Source organism: Diaporthe amygdali, assembly GCF_026229845.1.
Source record: "Diaporthe amygdali strain CAA958 chromosome Unknown NODE_7_length_1459731_cov_64_868725, whole genome shotgun sequence".
Taxonomy (NCBI): Eukaryota; Fungi; Ascomycota; class Sordariomycetes; order Diaporthales; family Diaporthaceae; genus Diaporthe; species Diaporthe amygdali.
In genome coordinates this window covers 1,226,539-1,242,860 of record NW_026517027.1, presented here as the reverse complement: position 1 = coordinate 1,242,860, position 16,322 = coordinate 1,226,539, and the positions used below count along the sequence as shown (strand labels likewise).

Here is a 16,322-nt window from a genome sequence, read left to right as displayed (position 1 = left end):
TTATCGCTTATCGCGCCTCATGGGGTTTGTGCTCTGCTGTGCTGTGGTAGCCGTGTGAAGTACCTCGGGCAAGAGGACAAGACGGGTGACTGGGACATCATCACCTGCTGTGCACAAATTTACAAGTTGAGACCTGAGTAATGTGAATATTGTGAAGGTCCATGACAGCATTGGCATTGACTTCAAAAATTCACCGTCACTTAGTGTCCTATATTCCTCTAAGTCCAAGGACAGTTCACCTCATTGTCCCGCCCTTTGATCACCGCAACCCTGGATGAACTCTGCCTCCAACTAACCCCCCTCCCCCCTCTTTACAAGCCACAATAACCAAAGCAAAACCCTCATGACCTTTCCGACTTGGTGTAACCAGCCCACTGCTTCGCCCTGGCCTCAAATGTTGCTGCCGGTTTCTCTCCACGAACATCACTATCACGCTGCAGGCTGTTCAAAAATTCCATGATGGGTCTGAATTCAGGCCGCCTGTACAGCAGCATCAGCATGCTTCCGTCTTCTGACACACTGTCTCCGCCAACTGCCTGTCCTTTGAGGATGAGAATGAATTGCAGTGCTGTTCCCAGCGGAAACGCCGCAATCATGAGGTTGGCTTTGCCTGCGTTGGGGTTGAAGAAGAACGGCATGAGCCGACTCATGTTGCTGACGTATTGGCCAAGGTCCATAGCATCCTGAGGGAGGAAAGGCGGTACATCAGCTGGCCTGCGCCGACTGTGCACCTGCATGGCGTTGAAAAGGTACAGACATATCGACCAGTACAGCAGCATTGTGTACATGTCTGGCAAGGCTTCAATTGCTTTTTCATCTTCCATTTCAAGACCAGATGTGTCCACATATCTTTGCTCCGGCGGTAGAGCATTGAACCACTCCTGTAGACGGGCGTAAAGGTCGAGGCAGATGGCTATGAGCCGCTCGTACTCCTCATGTTTCGTCTTAAGGTCGGTCAGGATTTCACATCTGTCGATATCTTCCAGGAATCCGGGAACTTCGACGAAAATGTCCATAAGTATGTCCTTTGGCTGCTTTGGATGTATCAACCAAGGAACAGTCTTCCACTCCTGCCGGCTCAGCGGTGTCCGCTTGCGCTGTTTGATCCCGTCGATAATCTACGTTATTCTATGGTCAGTTGATTGTGGACAAGCGTTAGTCGTGTCTGAGCCAATTTCACTCACCCAGAACAATCGACTATCCAGGAAAATATGGTGGCCGTCCCCTTCGATGGCACTCCATGGCGTTCTCGCCTCCATGATGGCCAACGACCCAAGGTTGTGCGAGCGCCACCGGTGCGACAGATCCAAGAGATTCCCAGTCCTCCCACCGAACAACATCTCATACGTGGTCATGAATTTGCTTGCAAGCAATACTGCGTCGCTCTTGACTCGGGAAGGTGACCTGAGCGCGGCGGTCTCTTCTAGGAGTGCCCTCCCATACGCCCTCACGCCCTCTTCCCTCATCCGTTGACAGTTCTCTTTTTCAGCAAGCATTGCGAGGCTCACAGCCAGCACCGCAGATTTCAAAGCTGGTTCTGTTCGGAGCAGGCTTTGAGAGGATTTGGCCCACTCCCTCGAGGCGACTGGATTCCGGCACCTGGGCAAGAACAAGTCCCAATAGAGGGAGATATACTTCTCTTCTCTGGCAGTCCTGCAGAGAGATCCAGGGAGAGTGATCTCGATGGCTTGAGACTTGACATGACGCTGATGTGTCAGGAAGGCAGACGACGTGACTATACGATTTGATGGAGGATTCCGCTTCGTTGCCACCGAGTCTGCTTCTCGAGACTCTATTGCCGCCTTGTGTGTTGAAACATTAGAGTGCACGAAGATACGTTCACGCTCATAACCGTTGCATTGAATGCCGACTTTGATACACTGTGTACATGACGGGCGTTGATAGTCGCACTAGGTACGACTTGACCATCAGCTTCATCGCGTTCCTAAGCAGTTCCAACACGAACGGGGACTGAATTTGGCCGAACGGAGGGTCACTTACCCCCTTCTTCCTTTTTCGACACGTGAGGCATGCCTTTGATCGTCCAGGAACTCCCACCATATCGGCTCAGAATCAATAAGATCGAACCATACCGCGTACAACTGAGGGGCGCGCAATGCTTCTCTTTTGAGTTACTGGCGACTTGGCGGTTACCAACGGAGCGTCGTCATGGATATGAATCTAGGAGCAAGCCATCTGCACGTAAAGAATCCTACGGGCCGCAGCTACTACAAGCCGCCACTCTGTCAGGCCCAAGGCCGGGGGTTTTAGTTGATTTCTGACGACTTGGAGCTGAATACCCCGTTACATTTATCAGGCACTGACTGATACCATTGGGGACAAAGGTTGGCTAGCACTGCCTGGTCTGGCTTGGTAAGCTACGCGTATGGATCATGGCCCAAGAACTTTGGCCGATGGTGCTTACGCCTCAACGCTCACTTGGCGTACGCTAAACCGTACTTGGAAGCATTGCGCGCCAGGAGTCTGGGTGTTAGCGACTGTTGTGATATCTACAACGGCAAGCGTTCTCGCTTTCGCAAGGCTTGGATGACGAGCAGAACGCCCATTGAAGGAGCGGAGTCAGAAGTGCAGAGTAACTGCTCGTAATCCGAGCGTGTTTGCGCAGATTTGTCAATCCATAATAGGAAACAATGCGCGCCACCATCACTAGAAGTACAATACTCTCTAAGTATAAATATGGCAGGGACGCATTGTACTGTATGTTCCTAGGTCGCCGTCGACATCTCTTTCTTCTCTACCCATCTCCGCCCCAGAATTCAGTACACCAAACGCGTAGACTTTGGCAAAAGAGCACGCTTGGAATCAACACCCCTACAACCTGTTGATCAATATGGCAAACTTGGACAAAGCAACAGAAAGCTCCTTCTTGGGCACCATGCGCAAAGTTTATCATCCTATCGGCTTCAAGAAAGGCTACAACTTCGTTCTGTGGTTCATCTTTGCGGGTGCCCTCATGGGCTTCACTCTGGCGAGGCTGCAATACCTCGACTTCTACGGGATCTTTTGTAGCATTGGGGACTCCGGAGGCAACCACGCAGCCCCTGGAGAGTGCATGTACTACCTCCGTGGGCATGAGAAGGTCGGCATCATACTGCATCTCGCAACGATACTACCGGCGTCCTTCCTTGTCGTCTTCCAGTTCATTCCGGCCATTCGCTACAAGGCTATGCTTTTTCATAGGCTGAACGGATACCTTGTGATCATACTTTCTTTCATCGGGATAGCGGGCGTGTTCATGATTACAAGGCACGCCTTCGGGGGCACTCTAGCAACCCAATATGCCACTGGCTTCCTCTCTATCGCATTTATCGGCGCTTTGATGATGGCATACATCAACATCAAAAAGCTGCAGATCGAGCAACACCGGGCCTGGATGTTAAGGGCATGGTTTTATGTGGGTAACCTCCAATTCTTGATTCCATATCATCTTCTCCAGCAGCTTTGCATTATGTCAGTGGTGTATACGAGTGAGATCAAAGCTGACACATAAACATAACAGGCTGGCTGTATCATCACTATCCGGATCGTTCAAATCATTGCCGCACAGATTGTCTCGCAAATCGGAGGTTATTACGACGCGCGGCCGTGCGACCAAGTCGAGAATATACTCGGCTCTCAAGAGGACTCCATTGCTGCCTTTCCGGATTGCGCTCCTTATTTCAACGGATCCGATTTCTCTAAGCAGGTTGCCGTCGAAGCCGATTTCAATGGCAACCCAGTCCAGGTGGCTGTGGCTCTGGGATCAAATTTCGGCCCGGCAATGTGGCTGGCATTCGCAATACATGCTATTGGCGTTGAAATATATGTGAGTTGACAGCGGTCTTGATTCTCTTTGCTAATTGACAACGGATCTGGTTGTAAGTGGGAGGCTAACAGAAGTACGCCTATAGCTTAAGCTTACCCCTGCCGAGTCGGAGCGGCTTCGGAACGTTTCTTACCAAAGACAGCTCGAGGCAGGAATGAAGAATCCAGGAAGAGCCGGGTTAACGGTAGACCGCTTTGGTGATTCAGAGAAATGGGTCCCCAAGGGTTACCGAAGCGAGAGCGACGCAAATGTCCAGGCCACTGCCCAGAAACTTTCTGATCCAAACGTTGATGCTTGATGTGGAAACTTGAAAACTGTGCGGGAAGTGCAAATTTGGCAAAACTTTGCAGTGAGATGATTATTTAGATGTTGCAAACCCAGGTTCATAAAGTCCTTCGTGACACATAATACATAAAATGATCTAAGTTCTATATACATCCGCACCCCCTGCTGATCATGATGATGATGAACGCCGAATAGACATTATCCAGTCTCCAGCGCTTGGATGACAGGAATTATTTCTTCTTCCTTAAAGATATCTCCATGGCGCCGTATTATAATGCTGTCTCATAACCCAAGCTGCTATTGAACACTGGCCTGACGGGCGAAGGCGGTGACAAGACGATGTGAATTGGCGTGTGTGGTGTCTCGTCTTGATAGAACGTGCAAGTTTAGTCGGAGAAGGTCAAATTTGGCGAGCTGGCGGTGGAAGATATTGACTGGTTTGATGAAACGGATGACATGGAGTCGCTCCTCGTGAAGGATATGCCGCCGGAGTGTCGACTTGGGTCCCTCCTTTTGCTGATGTTGAGCGGGAGCGGGACAGGTGAGCTTGGTACATTGCATGGACTGAAGCCAAGCTCGTCGATAAAATCGTCGATAGCGCTGATGATGAGGTTTGTGGTCTTCTGGGCCATAGTGTTCCAGCGTGGTTGAGGAGTTGATGTAAATAATTTTAGGCGGCTTCGTGGCGGTTCGGGAGAAGAATTGTAGCAGGAAGTATTTGAGGAATCTCTAGACCATGTCATATAGAAGCTGGTAGACTGATTTCGAGACCATCGCAAAATGGAAACGGTGATGCATCGCTCTCTTTATCTGGATCATGATTCTTACGGTGGCCTAAGTTGCTGCGGACGGAGGATCCACCAAAGGGTGGGTATCATTGCAGGAGGGCTTGAACTACTGCGGCGCAGACACCAAATTATGGAGACATCTTTGTCCCTGCAGCGATGCTATGCCACATACGCGTGGCCTAGGCTAGTTTTTGTCAGCAGACTCTCCCAACTTGCCACCTAGCTAGATTGGACTTCCGACACCTCACAATGCGATCATGAGCCATGATTAAAGGAAGAAACCCCAGCTGCTTTTGTTCAGCTCAGCACTGGTTCACTCTGTGTTTGTGCCAATAAGTTCCGAGTCTGGACCAATTGTTTCATACTTGTTCAATTAATGCTCACACATCCCGACGGATTGGGGGAGGGTGGTACGAAAGCAGAGGTGGGTGTGCTAGTAATCCAGTGGCTCAGCGCTGCAGGTCAACGGGACCGAGCTGAAAATAGAAGTACAACGAATAACTTTAAGCGCCGACAAGTCAGAACCACGAGTTCTGGAACCACGAGCTCTGGGTCAGGTGACGTTCTTTGTTGACCGACACTTCTCCTCCATGGGGACCATCCGAACATACCGATTGGATAGCTCGGAGGCAGCAATTCTGATCATGTTATTGCAATTCAAGGCACCCTTTTTTTCGAACAACAGTTGCCCTTGGCACTCCTCAGTGGCCCTCTGAGGTCTGAAAACTTCTATTCGATCAAGAAATGCTCCAGTCACTGCAATCAGACGTGCTTGATGAATGTAGCCTGAAGTCTGTCTTGTTATCTCAACAGTCAGTTGGAAGCCGACTTAGGACCCTCATAAAATCAACCAATATTGAGGAATTTCAGTCGTGTGCTTCCACCATCTCAATGGCCTTGTTGTCCAGTCCAGGCCACTTGGCTTTGCCCCATAGAATCCAGTACATAATAGAACCTATAATTATTACAGCATAAATTGGACCAGCGTAGTTCATATTGGCTCCAGTGACTGGTATCGTAGTTGGGAACGGCAGCCAGATCGTCACATAAATCGACCATACGAGAGCATAGATGTTGAGGGGCAAGCCAATTCCAGATGGTAAAGTCCAATTGCCGAACTGCACAGGGTGTCGTGGCCCTTTTCCAATTCGTCCCGACAGCCGTGCATGAATCATACAGCCGATTGCAATGATGTACGAGCTATACAGACCGAGCATACTCAGAGATGTGAATGCCGAAAAGATGGTTGATGTCGCTGTGTTTCCCACGGTAAAGAGCGCAAGGCAGCTGACGATGGCTATTGGTAACAAAGTTGAGCGAATCGGAACTCGGTGGACTGGGTCGACTTTTGCAAACCAAGCTGGCAGGCCGCGATCTCTAGCCCAAGCCCAGGTGATGCGCGATACTGAAGCCAGAGATCCAGCCACCACACAGAACGTAATGACCAGAAGGCTGATCACCATTGCCGTTCCGCCTCGTTGCCCAACCGCACCGAAACAAAGTGGGATTATGGGGTACGGAGACTTCAGGGTTTCTGTGGCGTCGTCACCCATTGCAAAGAGTAAAACCAACATGATGCCGTAGGCCTGTATGCCGTTCAGAACAATGGTCCAGATCATTGCCCTTGGTACCGCATGCTTTGCCCGGCGGACCTCCTCGCTCATATGAACTACTCCATCAAAGCCAACAAAGCCCCAAGATGTGACGAGAAGGCCCAAGTTCCAGGAGACCACTCCATTCGTCCAACCGGACGTAGAGCTTCTCTCAAAGAAGACGAACCTGGCGTCACTCCTGCCTCCATGAATCGCGAAGACCACGATGAAGATGAACCAGATGATGACATGAAGAGCGCCGCCAATTGTCTCCAGCCATGGAACGGACCGGAATGCAAAAATGTTTATCAGTCCAACCACGAAAAGCTGGGCGATGATAAGTAATGTCAAGTGCCATGGCTTGTAGACATATTCCGGATGGTTGACGGTCACGAGCCCTAGGAGAATATTGGCCATGGAAGAAGTCGATCCAGCTAGAGAGGATACCCAAGCGAACCATGTAACCCATCCCTGCATCCACGTGAGCAGTCTTGCACGCTGCCGTTCATTTTCCGCTGACGAGGATGATGCCACAAGGAACTTCGTCCAGTGGTACTGGGCTCCGGCAATGGGCTGGATGGATGCGAGCTCGGCCATGGATGCGGCGAGAGCCAGAGCGCCACCGACAACGAGTAGCATGCCCCAGGCGAGGGCTTGTGGTCCTCCATTATAGAAACTTGCGCCTAAGTTCATTGCTATGACCTCCCAGCTCGACATAAAGCAGAGTGCGAATGTGAGGAGTTGAGTCGAAGAAAAGAGACGCTGAGTTGTGGTCAGCCCGAGTTCTCAACTCCGATTTCCTCGCTTTATCATCGAGGAAGTCAACTTGGCAACCTACTCTGAGAGTTGAGGCATCATCTTGGTAAATCCTTGAGCTGGTCTCGACATTCGAGATCTCTGTCGTCGGTTTCTGAATGTCACTGTTGTCTGTAGAGCTCGCCCCGATATTCAGCGGCTGCATCTCCATTACTCCAAGTATGATGATATAGGTTTATTCAAAGTAACTAGGAGAGCGAGGACTCGATTCATAAGTGGCAAAGAAGCAGATAAAATGGGGAATTGGTGAGCAAGCCAAGAGAGGGCTTCACTAATAACTATCTCGGCAGATTAAATAGGTGCTAGAAGCCGATAGACTCCTATCTACGATAGCCTATAGACGCAATGCAACGTCGCTCAACATTAGTCGCAAACGAGGGGTGCAGATCGGAGGGACAAGTACGCAGTAAGTAGTCTAGAAACCAGGGGCAAATCCCCGTTGTCTTGCTTTTTGGCCCAAATTGTCTCACCACGCGCGCATGCGGAAAAGAGCACGCGACGCAGAAATTCGAGAAGAACAAAAGGAACACTACTCGAGACATTCCAAAGCGACGTTTTCTCGGTTGCATACCGAGCTATGAATGTGACAATGCAGGTAAACATAACGTCATAAATATTATCTAGTTGCGATGCTCAGATGCCAGAGGAGCTGTGGCAGAAATGGATGAGTCCGAAAGGGGCGTATAGCACACACTCTGGTATGAGCCAAATAATTCCTTCCACGAAAGAGTTCATCAGCCATAACGCGACTTTTCGTCGCGTATCATCACAGCTGCTTCCCCCACCTCACCGCAAATATTTAAACCTGTTCTTCCATTTCCGCTGGTTCCTTCGGCGTACCCAAATCCGTATCTGAATCGCTGGGCGCGCATAATACGATCCCTATCTTTCTTCCGAAGAGTTGACATGCCCTCCATTGTGCTCAACATCCATGAGTCAGACACATAGAACATAGCCCCCACGATCGTTCTCGGATCAACAGGCATATGTGGCCACTGTATAAAAAAAGAGTACACTATGACGAGTATCATAAGTGCAAGAATTGTTATGCTGAACCATGCGCACACGAGCTGTGTTTCGTAAGTATCGAGATGACTGAAAGGCACATGTGACAGAGTGACGGGAAGGAAGAGCTCGGCAAGAACGGTCGTGAAAGAGACAGCCCCGAGGAAGGGAGATCTTTGTTGGAAAGCAGAGTACATCCCGTAGAAAGCATTCGTCGGAGGTGAGAGCAGGATAGAGCGTTCGGCGGGGAGTTGTTGCTTGGAGAGTTGTTGGTACGGCGAAATGATGGCCACGGATCGAAAGAACGTCTCCATGCACGCGCCAAAAATTACACCGAGAGCAGTGAAGAAAAAGCGTACACCAAAGCCACGGCTGTCCATGAATCGCTCGAAACCGCTGCTGATTGAGGTGTTCTCGTAGTACGTCAAAATGATAAAGACGCACGCGAAGACGAAGAGGAGACAACAGCGTCCCCACCAAGTCAATAATACAAATGGCTGAGTATTCTTCTTCAAAGGTCTTCGGTCAAGTTTTTCTCTTTGCGTAGATACGTCGCTCTTCACCAGACTTTTGGTATCGTCTTTGTTCGTCCTAACAATTATTCCATACCCCCGGGTGCTGACAGAGCGGGGATTAGATGATACGCAGAATCCATCGAGAGCGTATTTGCTTTCAGCGAGGGACTCGAGAATTTGGTCTTCTTTTGGAAATCCATGCGTATCTTGGGCCATTTTCTGGATGCTGTCCCTCATCTTAAGGTTTAGACTAAGACTCGCCATGCCCGCTATGCTCCATGGATTGTGGCTTACACCGGTCTTCCACTGGAAAACATTAAGGAGGATGATCAGAGCCATCAGGAGAGCCATCATGATAGCCATCAAAGCCTCCAGAAATCGACCGGGAATTGTCGTCACTCCAAGGCTGCCAAAGCAACCCAGGTCGCACCCGTCTGGAACGCGAACAGACACTGTTTCGGCTGCAATGGGCGCGAGCAACGCCGCGCCAAATACTAGTAGATCCGAGATCACGATGATTGGTTGCCTGAATTTGATCGAACGAGGCAATGACAGCGCGCCCGACCAGTTGTAGAACCGCAGGAAGATCGATGATTCTGGAGATGCCCCTCCGAGCGAGCTTGCTGTTGCCAGCGTATGGAATGGCTGCATCAACCTAGCGTTGATGTTTATGAGTTTGAAAGGATACGCAATTATCGCGGCCAGTATTGTTGGAAGAAAAGCACCGAGCATGTACTCTTTCAGCCCGAGTCCGTAGACTATCACATTGACATTGCCCGTATTTTGTGTGCCATTCGAAGTGGCGGAGCTTGTTGAAGCCGGTGTGGCGATGACAGTCAAAACAGTGGTGGATGCTGGCGTGCCACCTCGGACAGTTGTATATGAGGATGTTGTCAATTGGCCTTCGCTGTTTGTAAACGTTGTTTCGATGACCTCGGTCGATCCGCCTATAGTCGTGGGAATCACCGTGGACAGAGTTGTGAGTCTGTCCCCTGATTGAACCGGGGTCGCTAAGACGATGGGTACTGTTTTCAGAGTGGGCGTTCCGTGGATCGTTCTTGTGTACGAAGACGTTCTGAGGTGTCCCTCACCGTCGATGTATGTTGTCTGCAGAGCTTCTATCGTTCCTCCTTCTGTTGTCGGAACATAAGTCGGCATTGTGATCACTTTGTATCCTGGCGGAAGTGATGTGGCGACGAAATAAGTGCGGGTAACAAGCCCACTTTGACCGCCTATGATGGACTCGTACGATGAAGTAGTTGTGTGACCCTCAGCATCGACATACGTCGCCTGTATGATTTGAGTTATGCCCCCGCGTATAGTTGAAATCACCTTTGGGATGGCCACCAGAGTTTCTCCCGGCCTCATCGTCAAAAGAGTCTCAAGAACGCTCGTCTCGCCTGGAATGTTCGTAGTCACGGTCTGAACCACAGTACGGCCACTCGAGTCAGTCATAGTACGCTCGAGTGTTGCTTTGCTTGAGGGCCACGTCTCAGTCTGTCGAATGACCGTTATATCATCTTGATGAACTTCTGGAGACAAGGTTTGAGTTGATTGATATACACTTGTCATGCCCGGGAGCGTGATTTCATGGCCCCCATCCTCGGTTTCTCGAACCCGAGACGTGGGTGTCGGTGAATCCGCAATTTTTCCCGTTTCGAGATGGCCAGGATCAGGAAGCGTTGAGGTCGTCGATCCCAGATTGAGGTATCCCCCTGTCGTGAAAAATGAGGTCACCGCAGAGCTCGATACAATAGTCTGCGATCCATTTCCAAGGTATGCGCTCCCAGCTGTGGTCCCTAGATGTGTGGTAGAAGTGGTTGAAGATGGGGTTGTGAGCACAAAAGAATCTGTCTCGGTCGGCTCTCCGAAGGAAATGGGTTGCATCGTCGAGGTCAGGATATGCGAGTCTGGAGATATTGAAGACATCGTCTCCGCAGGCGTTTCTATTGTCGAGGACGAATAACCAAGGGCAAGAAAATCGCTAGTAAATATAGAGTATGCTCCGGGTTGGCTGGATGTTGCATTGCTAGGTACCCTAGCTAGGCGTCGGTACGACGCTTGTTTTCGCTCTGGTGCTGGAGCTTTATTCCCATACTGTTTTTCAATACTCCTTGACCAGAGCTGAGACGGCAGATCTTGTTCATTGTTAACCAGCAATGTTTGGATGGCATATTCGGTCAGACCTAAGGACGTGGCAAGGCAGACAATAAGAAGTCCATGGAACCACCACCGCAGGGCTGTAGGCTTGTAATCCTCATGCTTTCGTGGTGTCGCCGTCCGTTTTAATGATGTTATCGATAGATCATCTGGGCTGTCGGCCTCGACCACCGTGTGGCCCAGTTTGTACTTGGTCTCGACGCATTCGTATGTTAACCCACCCTTTTTTAAAGAATGAATTCGTTGAGTTTCTGAAACTACGCGAGACATTGTGAATGCCAACACAGCATAAACAAATGCAAAGGAATGGCGAATACCAAACAATGTTGGTATTCTGACAGGCAGCGGGGAGCTCTACTTTTGAACTTACTCTGTACAGTGATAGAATGCTTCAGTATGGAACTTCCAATCATTGCCGATGATCACCCAATCAGGCACTGGTTTCCTGCTTGCCTAGAAGATGTAATGTTGGGGGCGGTTTATGCAGCTTCATGTAGTGGAACAGAGTCAATGGTGCATACATGGTGGCTGCTGACTGCATATCACAATTCTGCTCTGGTATTGGTGGAGGTGGTAGCAATCGTATCTGCAGAGCTCCAAGCTAGCTCAGCCCCCCTAAATCGAGCGCGTGCTCCTCGAGGCTTCACGGAATATGCATTGCAGCCGAAGCCCCTAAAATAGGATGGATTATGGCATGATAGAGGCATGTCAGCCGGGGAACAGCAGCTCCCTCAGGTTTTCGCCCATAAATACGTGGGGGCTATCACACTCGGTTCCTGTGGCGCTACATCTGAAGCCAGTCCTATGTGGGATAGTGGAATCTTTCCAATTGATTATTGGATTGGACAGAAGAGTTTGTGGTATGGTCCTAGGTGCGCAAAGGTGTGTACCTATCTTTCAGTTCACGAGACAAGTAATTCATTAGATTCAAGATGTGATTTTCCGGACAAAACGCACGCTTTGCCTTCATCATCCTGTACTTAAGAAAAGGGCTTAGGAGCATGTGCTCTATTAGCCTGCAGGCTATCAACGCGTCCTCTTGATCCAATTAAGGAACCCTCTGAGATGCTCGTAGCACTGAGGCGTTCTTGGAACTTTATAAGATAGTCGCATAATACGGGCTGCTTCTTAAGATTAATAAGAGGAATGTCATGACTTTGTTTGATGCTGCGATACTTCCAAGGTAAGCAATGCAACTTGATCTCCGTTTTGGAGTCACTGTCAAGGGGCATTTTTTGTACAGTCATAAGCAGACAAAGAGTTCGCCAAATATTTCGACTGAATAACCATATTGTCGAGGCCGAGTGAAATCAGCTGCTGAAATAAAGACCAAAGTTCTATAGCACATTGTGGAAAGCTAGCAGCACTTCAATACCTTCTTGGTCTCTGCTGCACCCAACAAGAGACCCACAGCTCTTGGCGGTAACTTGCTAAAAAAAAAAAAAATTACAATATGTAGTGCACGTAGTTTAGCAGGTAATAGAAAACTACCTTTCAACCCCATTACAACTTGATAATGTCTATCGCGATGCTAGAGTCATTGTCCATAAATCCCGCATCAACATCGTCCTTGCGATCCCGTGACCTCTGCCCGCGATCCCATGTGCATGAAGGAGGACAAACCTATCACAATCCTTCCGACACATCCTACAGCGGAAGAGGATATCGCGGAGAGATACAGAATAGAACAATGGCCTTGCCATCAATGTGTACCCTTTCTTGCAAAATATTTAAACCCGTCACCCAGTCCCTGAAGTTCAAACTCTCCTCCCTTCCCAAACATAACCAAACGGCTATGGGAAGAAGCCCATTCCTAACAGAAGCACTGGGATGCAAATAAGACTTTTCTGACACCAAAGATCTCAGTGAGTCAAGAGCCCTTCTGCAAGTTCCGCACTTCAAAGCTAATTTGTAGTCGATACATCTAGCAAATCGTTTCACCCGTCTTTCAAATGCTCGGCGTCACTGAAGTAGAAGGAGGATTACACACTGAGCCTACCATCAGTATATCCCCCTCTTCAGTCTCCGATCATCCTTTAAAGTTTCCATGGAGCAAGAGACAGGCTCGTCATCAGCTAGGTCATCGGTCCAGCCCCCACCGATCAAAGGCTTGACCAGACGAATAATCAAGCAGCGGCCAGCAGTGAGCCGCTGGTCGAGTTGAAAAGGAAAATCAAATCAAAAGGAGAAGAGAACCCTCCCAATTCCATCACCGCAACAGCAGAGAAAGCCGAAGAGGGCCAAAAGTCTCTGATCGGTAGGGACGCCATAGGGCGTGCACGCGCAACATTTATGTCCACCTCGGGACCGAGTTCACGAAATGCGCCTCTGGGACAAACTAGAGCGTCACCTCACCCAGTCCCAACCGCCAATTTTTCATTCTTTAAAAAGGTAAAATAATAAGAGACAATCTATTGCGTAACGTGAATAACAGCTGAGTTCTGTGAACAGAAATATCACCGAAACGGCAACCTAAGTGAACGATTACACACTTAAATATTCAAGGAAAATTTCCCCCGGTGACGTTGAAAACCGGCCCAAGTACTGAGAATACCCTCAACTACGCAGCACAAGCGGTGCTCGAATACATTCAGCAGCAGCAAGGAGCACACAGCTGTTTTTCGACCGGGAACTGAAGCTTCCACAACCACCGGACAGCAGATCTGAGACCACCACCACAGGCAATTATGCACACATCAAAGATGCAGTAACGACATCCACATCTGGCCACAGAGCGTGCTGGACTTTGACCTGCAGTCATTCAAGAAGATAGCCTCGCTCCTATGGCTTGCCGAGGAGCGTCTCGACAAGCTCTACCACCCTGCGCGCAACATTTCGAAGAACCCTTCTGCTTGTCCCTCTGAATTTCCTCGAAGTTGACACTCGAAAAAAAACTACCAGTGACAGGAAGCATTCATGTTCACGACACTTTCTCAGGACTAGTGAGCCTTCCCGCGTCGAGGAAAAAGAAAGCTATCAATCATTTGGAAGGCCACTGACCGACACCAATTGCGAGGGATCCTCCAGATCAGGTTTACATTTTGAGCGGTACGACTCAAAGATGTGAGCATTTCGACAGAGACTAAGTTAATACCCAACCACAAGATGCGCGGGAAGGCTGCAGTCCCAGCAAGTCATCCGGGCCATCAAGGTCCAGCGGGACTGCCTTGGCTCCATGTTTTCCTGAATCAAAGCTGCAGATCAAATCCTGAAAGGAAAGACAAATGATTTGTTGACGCCCATAACCAATGGTGGCGGTCACAACTCTCCACCCAAGCCGGTGCCTCTCCTACAACTGTCCCTGAACCCACAACTCAAGCTGACGCGACCATTGGCAATGCTGTTGAGGCGCCACGCGGAAACACTTCCGTTGCGACCAGGGAGAACGTCGACTTAGCAGAATTGCTCGTCTGCGTACCTTCTTGCCGAACAGTAGCCCCGGATCTCGCAGAGGGGATGCAGAAATCCCGACTACGGTGCAAGACGACGGTCTAGTTCCATGAGCTTGTGGGTGATTCTAGATCGATAATCATCGACTAAGCCATCGCTGGAGGAGGACATCAGACTCTCCGCAGAACAGTGCTGGACCCGGCCAATACTTGGCTGTTTTATCAACGCGCGAGGCATGCTTAAAACCCCTCTCACGAACAGATTCGACTCAACGTAACACTTTTCGATTTGGAATATTTCTAATCTGAAAGTATTGGGGAACGATATCTCCTCTGGTCGCAACACTAAGCAACACTAGATTCCTCAGCTTGCCTGCACGGATACTATGATCCGGAGGGAAATGGAAGGATGGATAGCTTTGGGTTAGCCACAGTCCCTCGCACAGCCAAGACTGGATTTCGCTAGCCCAACTGTTTGGTTTCACAGCACGCAGACCTTTTCTTGGAGTACAAACGCCGCAGGCCCCAGGAATGGCCAGGACGAAAACGAAGAAGAAATGAAATACTGCACGGGCATTTACATCGCTGGCTGCAGGTCTAAACTGCAAATCAGCATGCGAACATATAAGAGTGAGAACGCAAAGAATCCTCGAAAAATTGTTGCCGCAAAGCTGGGCTTTTCCTAAGCCCGACAGGCACTCAACATCTGAACTCAGCCCAAGGATAAAAGAATATGATATATCGGACGCCCCCAAGACCGGTAGCAAGCACCGGCTCGTCACACGAAGCGACGAGATGTCAGTCACCCGAGAAAAGCCACCATATGACCTCTTCGAACAGACCTTTGAACAAGATTCGCAGACAACAACTCTATTTGTGGTAATTGGGAAAACCGCGTTACAAGAGAATATTGCAGCGCGAGAGACCGAGGAGGACTCGCTTGCGCCCCATATTGATAGCAGCGGCACGCGCTCATCTTTTGAGATCCTAGGATGCACCCTCCTCTCAGAGAGACGTGCTGAGCAGAACCAGATGAGTGGCTCAAGATTGATAAGACCATCTTCAATAGTCAGTATGTCCCAGGTCCGGGGTATATGTTCGGCCAACCCTACAGTGGAGGAACCTTCTGCAGAAGGACGGACCTTCAGACCCGAGCCTTTTGGGCATCTCGACGCTCCAACTGTCCTCAAACGTAGCCAACACTGCCGCTTGTGGGGGATTTCCCTTGCGCTTCACTTCAAGACAACGGCCAAAACTAGCTCCGGAGATGGCTTGTGTCCTGCGTCTTGTCATGCTTCATGACCGCCTGTCTAACGACAAGTTGAGAAGCCGTCAGAACCGGCTGCGTGCCTCAAGCTTTATGACTGCTTCACAACTCTTGATTGTCCTTTATCTACTCCTTTTCCAAGGCTACATAACAGCTGTCTACGACTTCATAGTGCAGTTTGATTATTTTTCTTCGAAATCGTCATACAATGGACGAGATGGCACCGCCTATTTCTTCCGGTGTCGAGCTCGAATGTATGGTTCAAGTTAAGCATCGGCCAGACAACATGGCAGCTGGCCCGTGGCCCAGGACTATACCTGTCTCAACAAAACTCCCGATTTACAGCTCTAGGACACGGCAAGAGGTTGGCCTGTCCTATTCTCATCAGCAGATAACACCAAGCTGACGATTTCCCTCTGGCCATGGATTCTACCACTATTCTCGCCTATGGAGACTGCACAATCATGACTGCGTCTCTCAGACCGGTGGTGTTTGTTATACCGCGTCTTGGGGGCCTCAAGATGGCTTTCTGTGGAACCAGCTTCGAGGCTGTCTTTGCGTGGACAGACGCGCCCGGCACAATTTCAACTCTATTGATTTGATGAATTTGAAGTGTAAAGTAAATTGTATACTTACATCAACAACAGCATATTTATGGAGCATGGAAGGGCGACGAACT

The 16,322-nt window shown here is 49.6% G+C and overlaps 7 protein-coding genes across 7 annotated transcripts; 3 read left to right on the top strand and 4 right to left on the bottom strand.

Moving 5' to 3' along the window:
* Positions 1 to 341: 341 nt before the first annotated feature.
* On the bottom strand, positions 342 to 2,061 carry J7T55_014023 (uncharacterized protein; the record flags this gene model as incomplete). Its single annotated transcript, XM_053140954.1, has 3 exons — positions 342 to 1,118; positions 1,185 to 1,802; positions 2,002 to 2,061. The coding sequence occupies 3 exons, from the start codon at positions 2,059 to 2,061 to the stop codon at positions 342 to 344; spliced, it is 1,455 nt and encodes a 484-aa protein (XP_052996358.1).
* Positions 2,062 to 2,851: 790 nt separating this feature from the next.
* On the top strand, positions 2,852 to 4,124 carry J7T55_014022 (uncharacterized protein; the record flags this gene model as incomplete). Its single annotated transcript, XM_053140952.1, has 3 exons — positions 2,852 to 3,415; positions 3,521 to 3,826; positions 3,912 to 4,124. The coding sequence occupies 3 exons, from the start codon at positions 2,852 to 2,854 to the stop codon at positions 4,122 to 4,124; spliced, it is 1,083 nt and encodes a 360-aa protein (XP_052996357.1).
* Positions 4,125 to 4,497: 373 nt separating this feature from the next.
* Positions 4,498 to 4,743, bottom strand: J7T55_014021 (uncharacterized protein; the record flags this gene model as incomplete). The annotated part of the gene is made up of 1 exon (XM_053140951.1): positions 4,498 to 4,743. The coding sequence occupies one exon, from the start codon at positions 4,741 to 4,743 to the stop codon at positions 4,498 to 4,500; it is 246 nt and encodes an 81-aa protein (XP_052996356.1).
* A 1,022-nt stretch (positions 4,744 to 5,765) lies between these two features.
* J7T55_014020 (uncharacterized protein) lies at positions 5,766 to 7,458 on the bottom strand (the record flags this gene model as incomplete). Its single annotated transcript, XM_053140950.1, has 2 exons — positions 5,766 to 7,253; positions 7,330 to 7,458. 2 exons carry the CDS (start codon positions 7,456 to 7,458, stop codon positions 5,766 to 5,768), a joined length of 1,617 nt encoding a protein of 538 aa, XP_052996355.1.
* A 583-nt stretch (positions 7,459 to 8,041) lies between these two features.
* J7T55_014019 (uncharacterized protein) lies at positions 8,042 to 10,756 on the bottom strand (the record flags this gene model as incomplete). The annotated part of the gene is made up of 1 exon (XM_053140949.1): positions 8,042 to 10,756. The coding sequence occupies one exon, from the start codon at positions 10,754 to 10,756 to the stop codon at positions 8,042 to 8,044; it is 2,715 nt and encodes a 904-aa protein (XP_052996354.1).
* A 2,183-nt stretch (positions 10,757 to 12,939) lies between these two features.
* On the top strand, positions 12,940 to 13,867 carry J7T55_014018 (uncharacterized protein; the record flags this gene model as incomplete). The annotated part of the gene is made up of 3 exons (XM_053140948.1): positions 12,940 to 12,991; positions 13,122 to 13,281; positions 13,696 to 13,867. 3 exons carry the CDS (start codon positions 12,940 to 12,942, stop codon positions 13,865 to 13,867), a joined length of 384 nt encoding a protein of 127 aa, XP_052996353.1.
* A 1,304-nt stretch (positions 13,868 to 15,171) lies between these two features.
* Positions 15,172 to 15,913, top strand: J7T55_014017 (uncharacterized protein; the record flags this gene model as incomplete). Its single annotated transcript, XM_053140947.1, has 2 exons — positions 15,172 to 15,448; positions 15,636 to 15,913. 2 exons carry the CDS (start codon positions 15,172 to 15,174, stop codon positions 15,911 to 15,913), a joined length of 555 nt encoding a protein of 184 aa, XP_052996352.1.
* Positions 15,914 to 16,322: the final 409 nt, after the last annotated feature.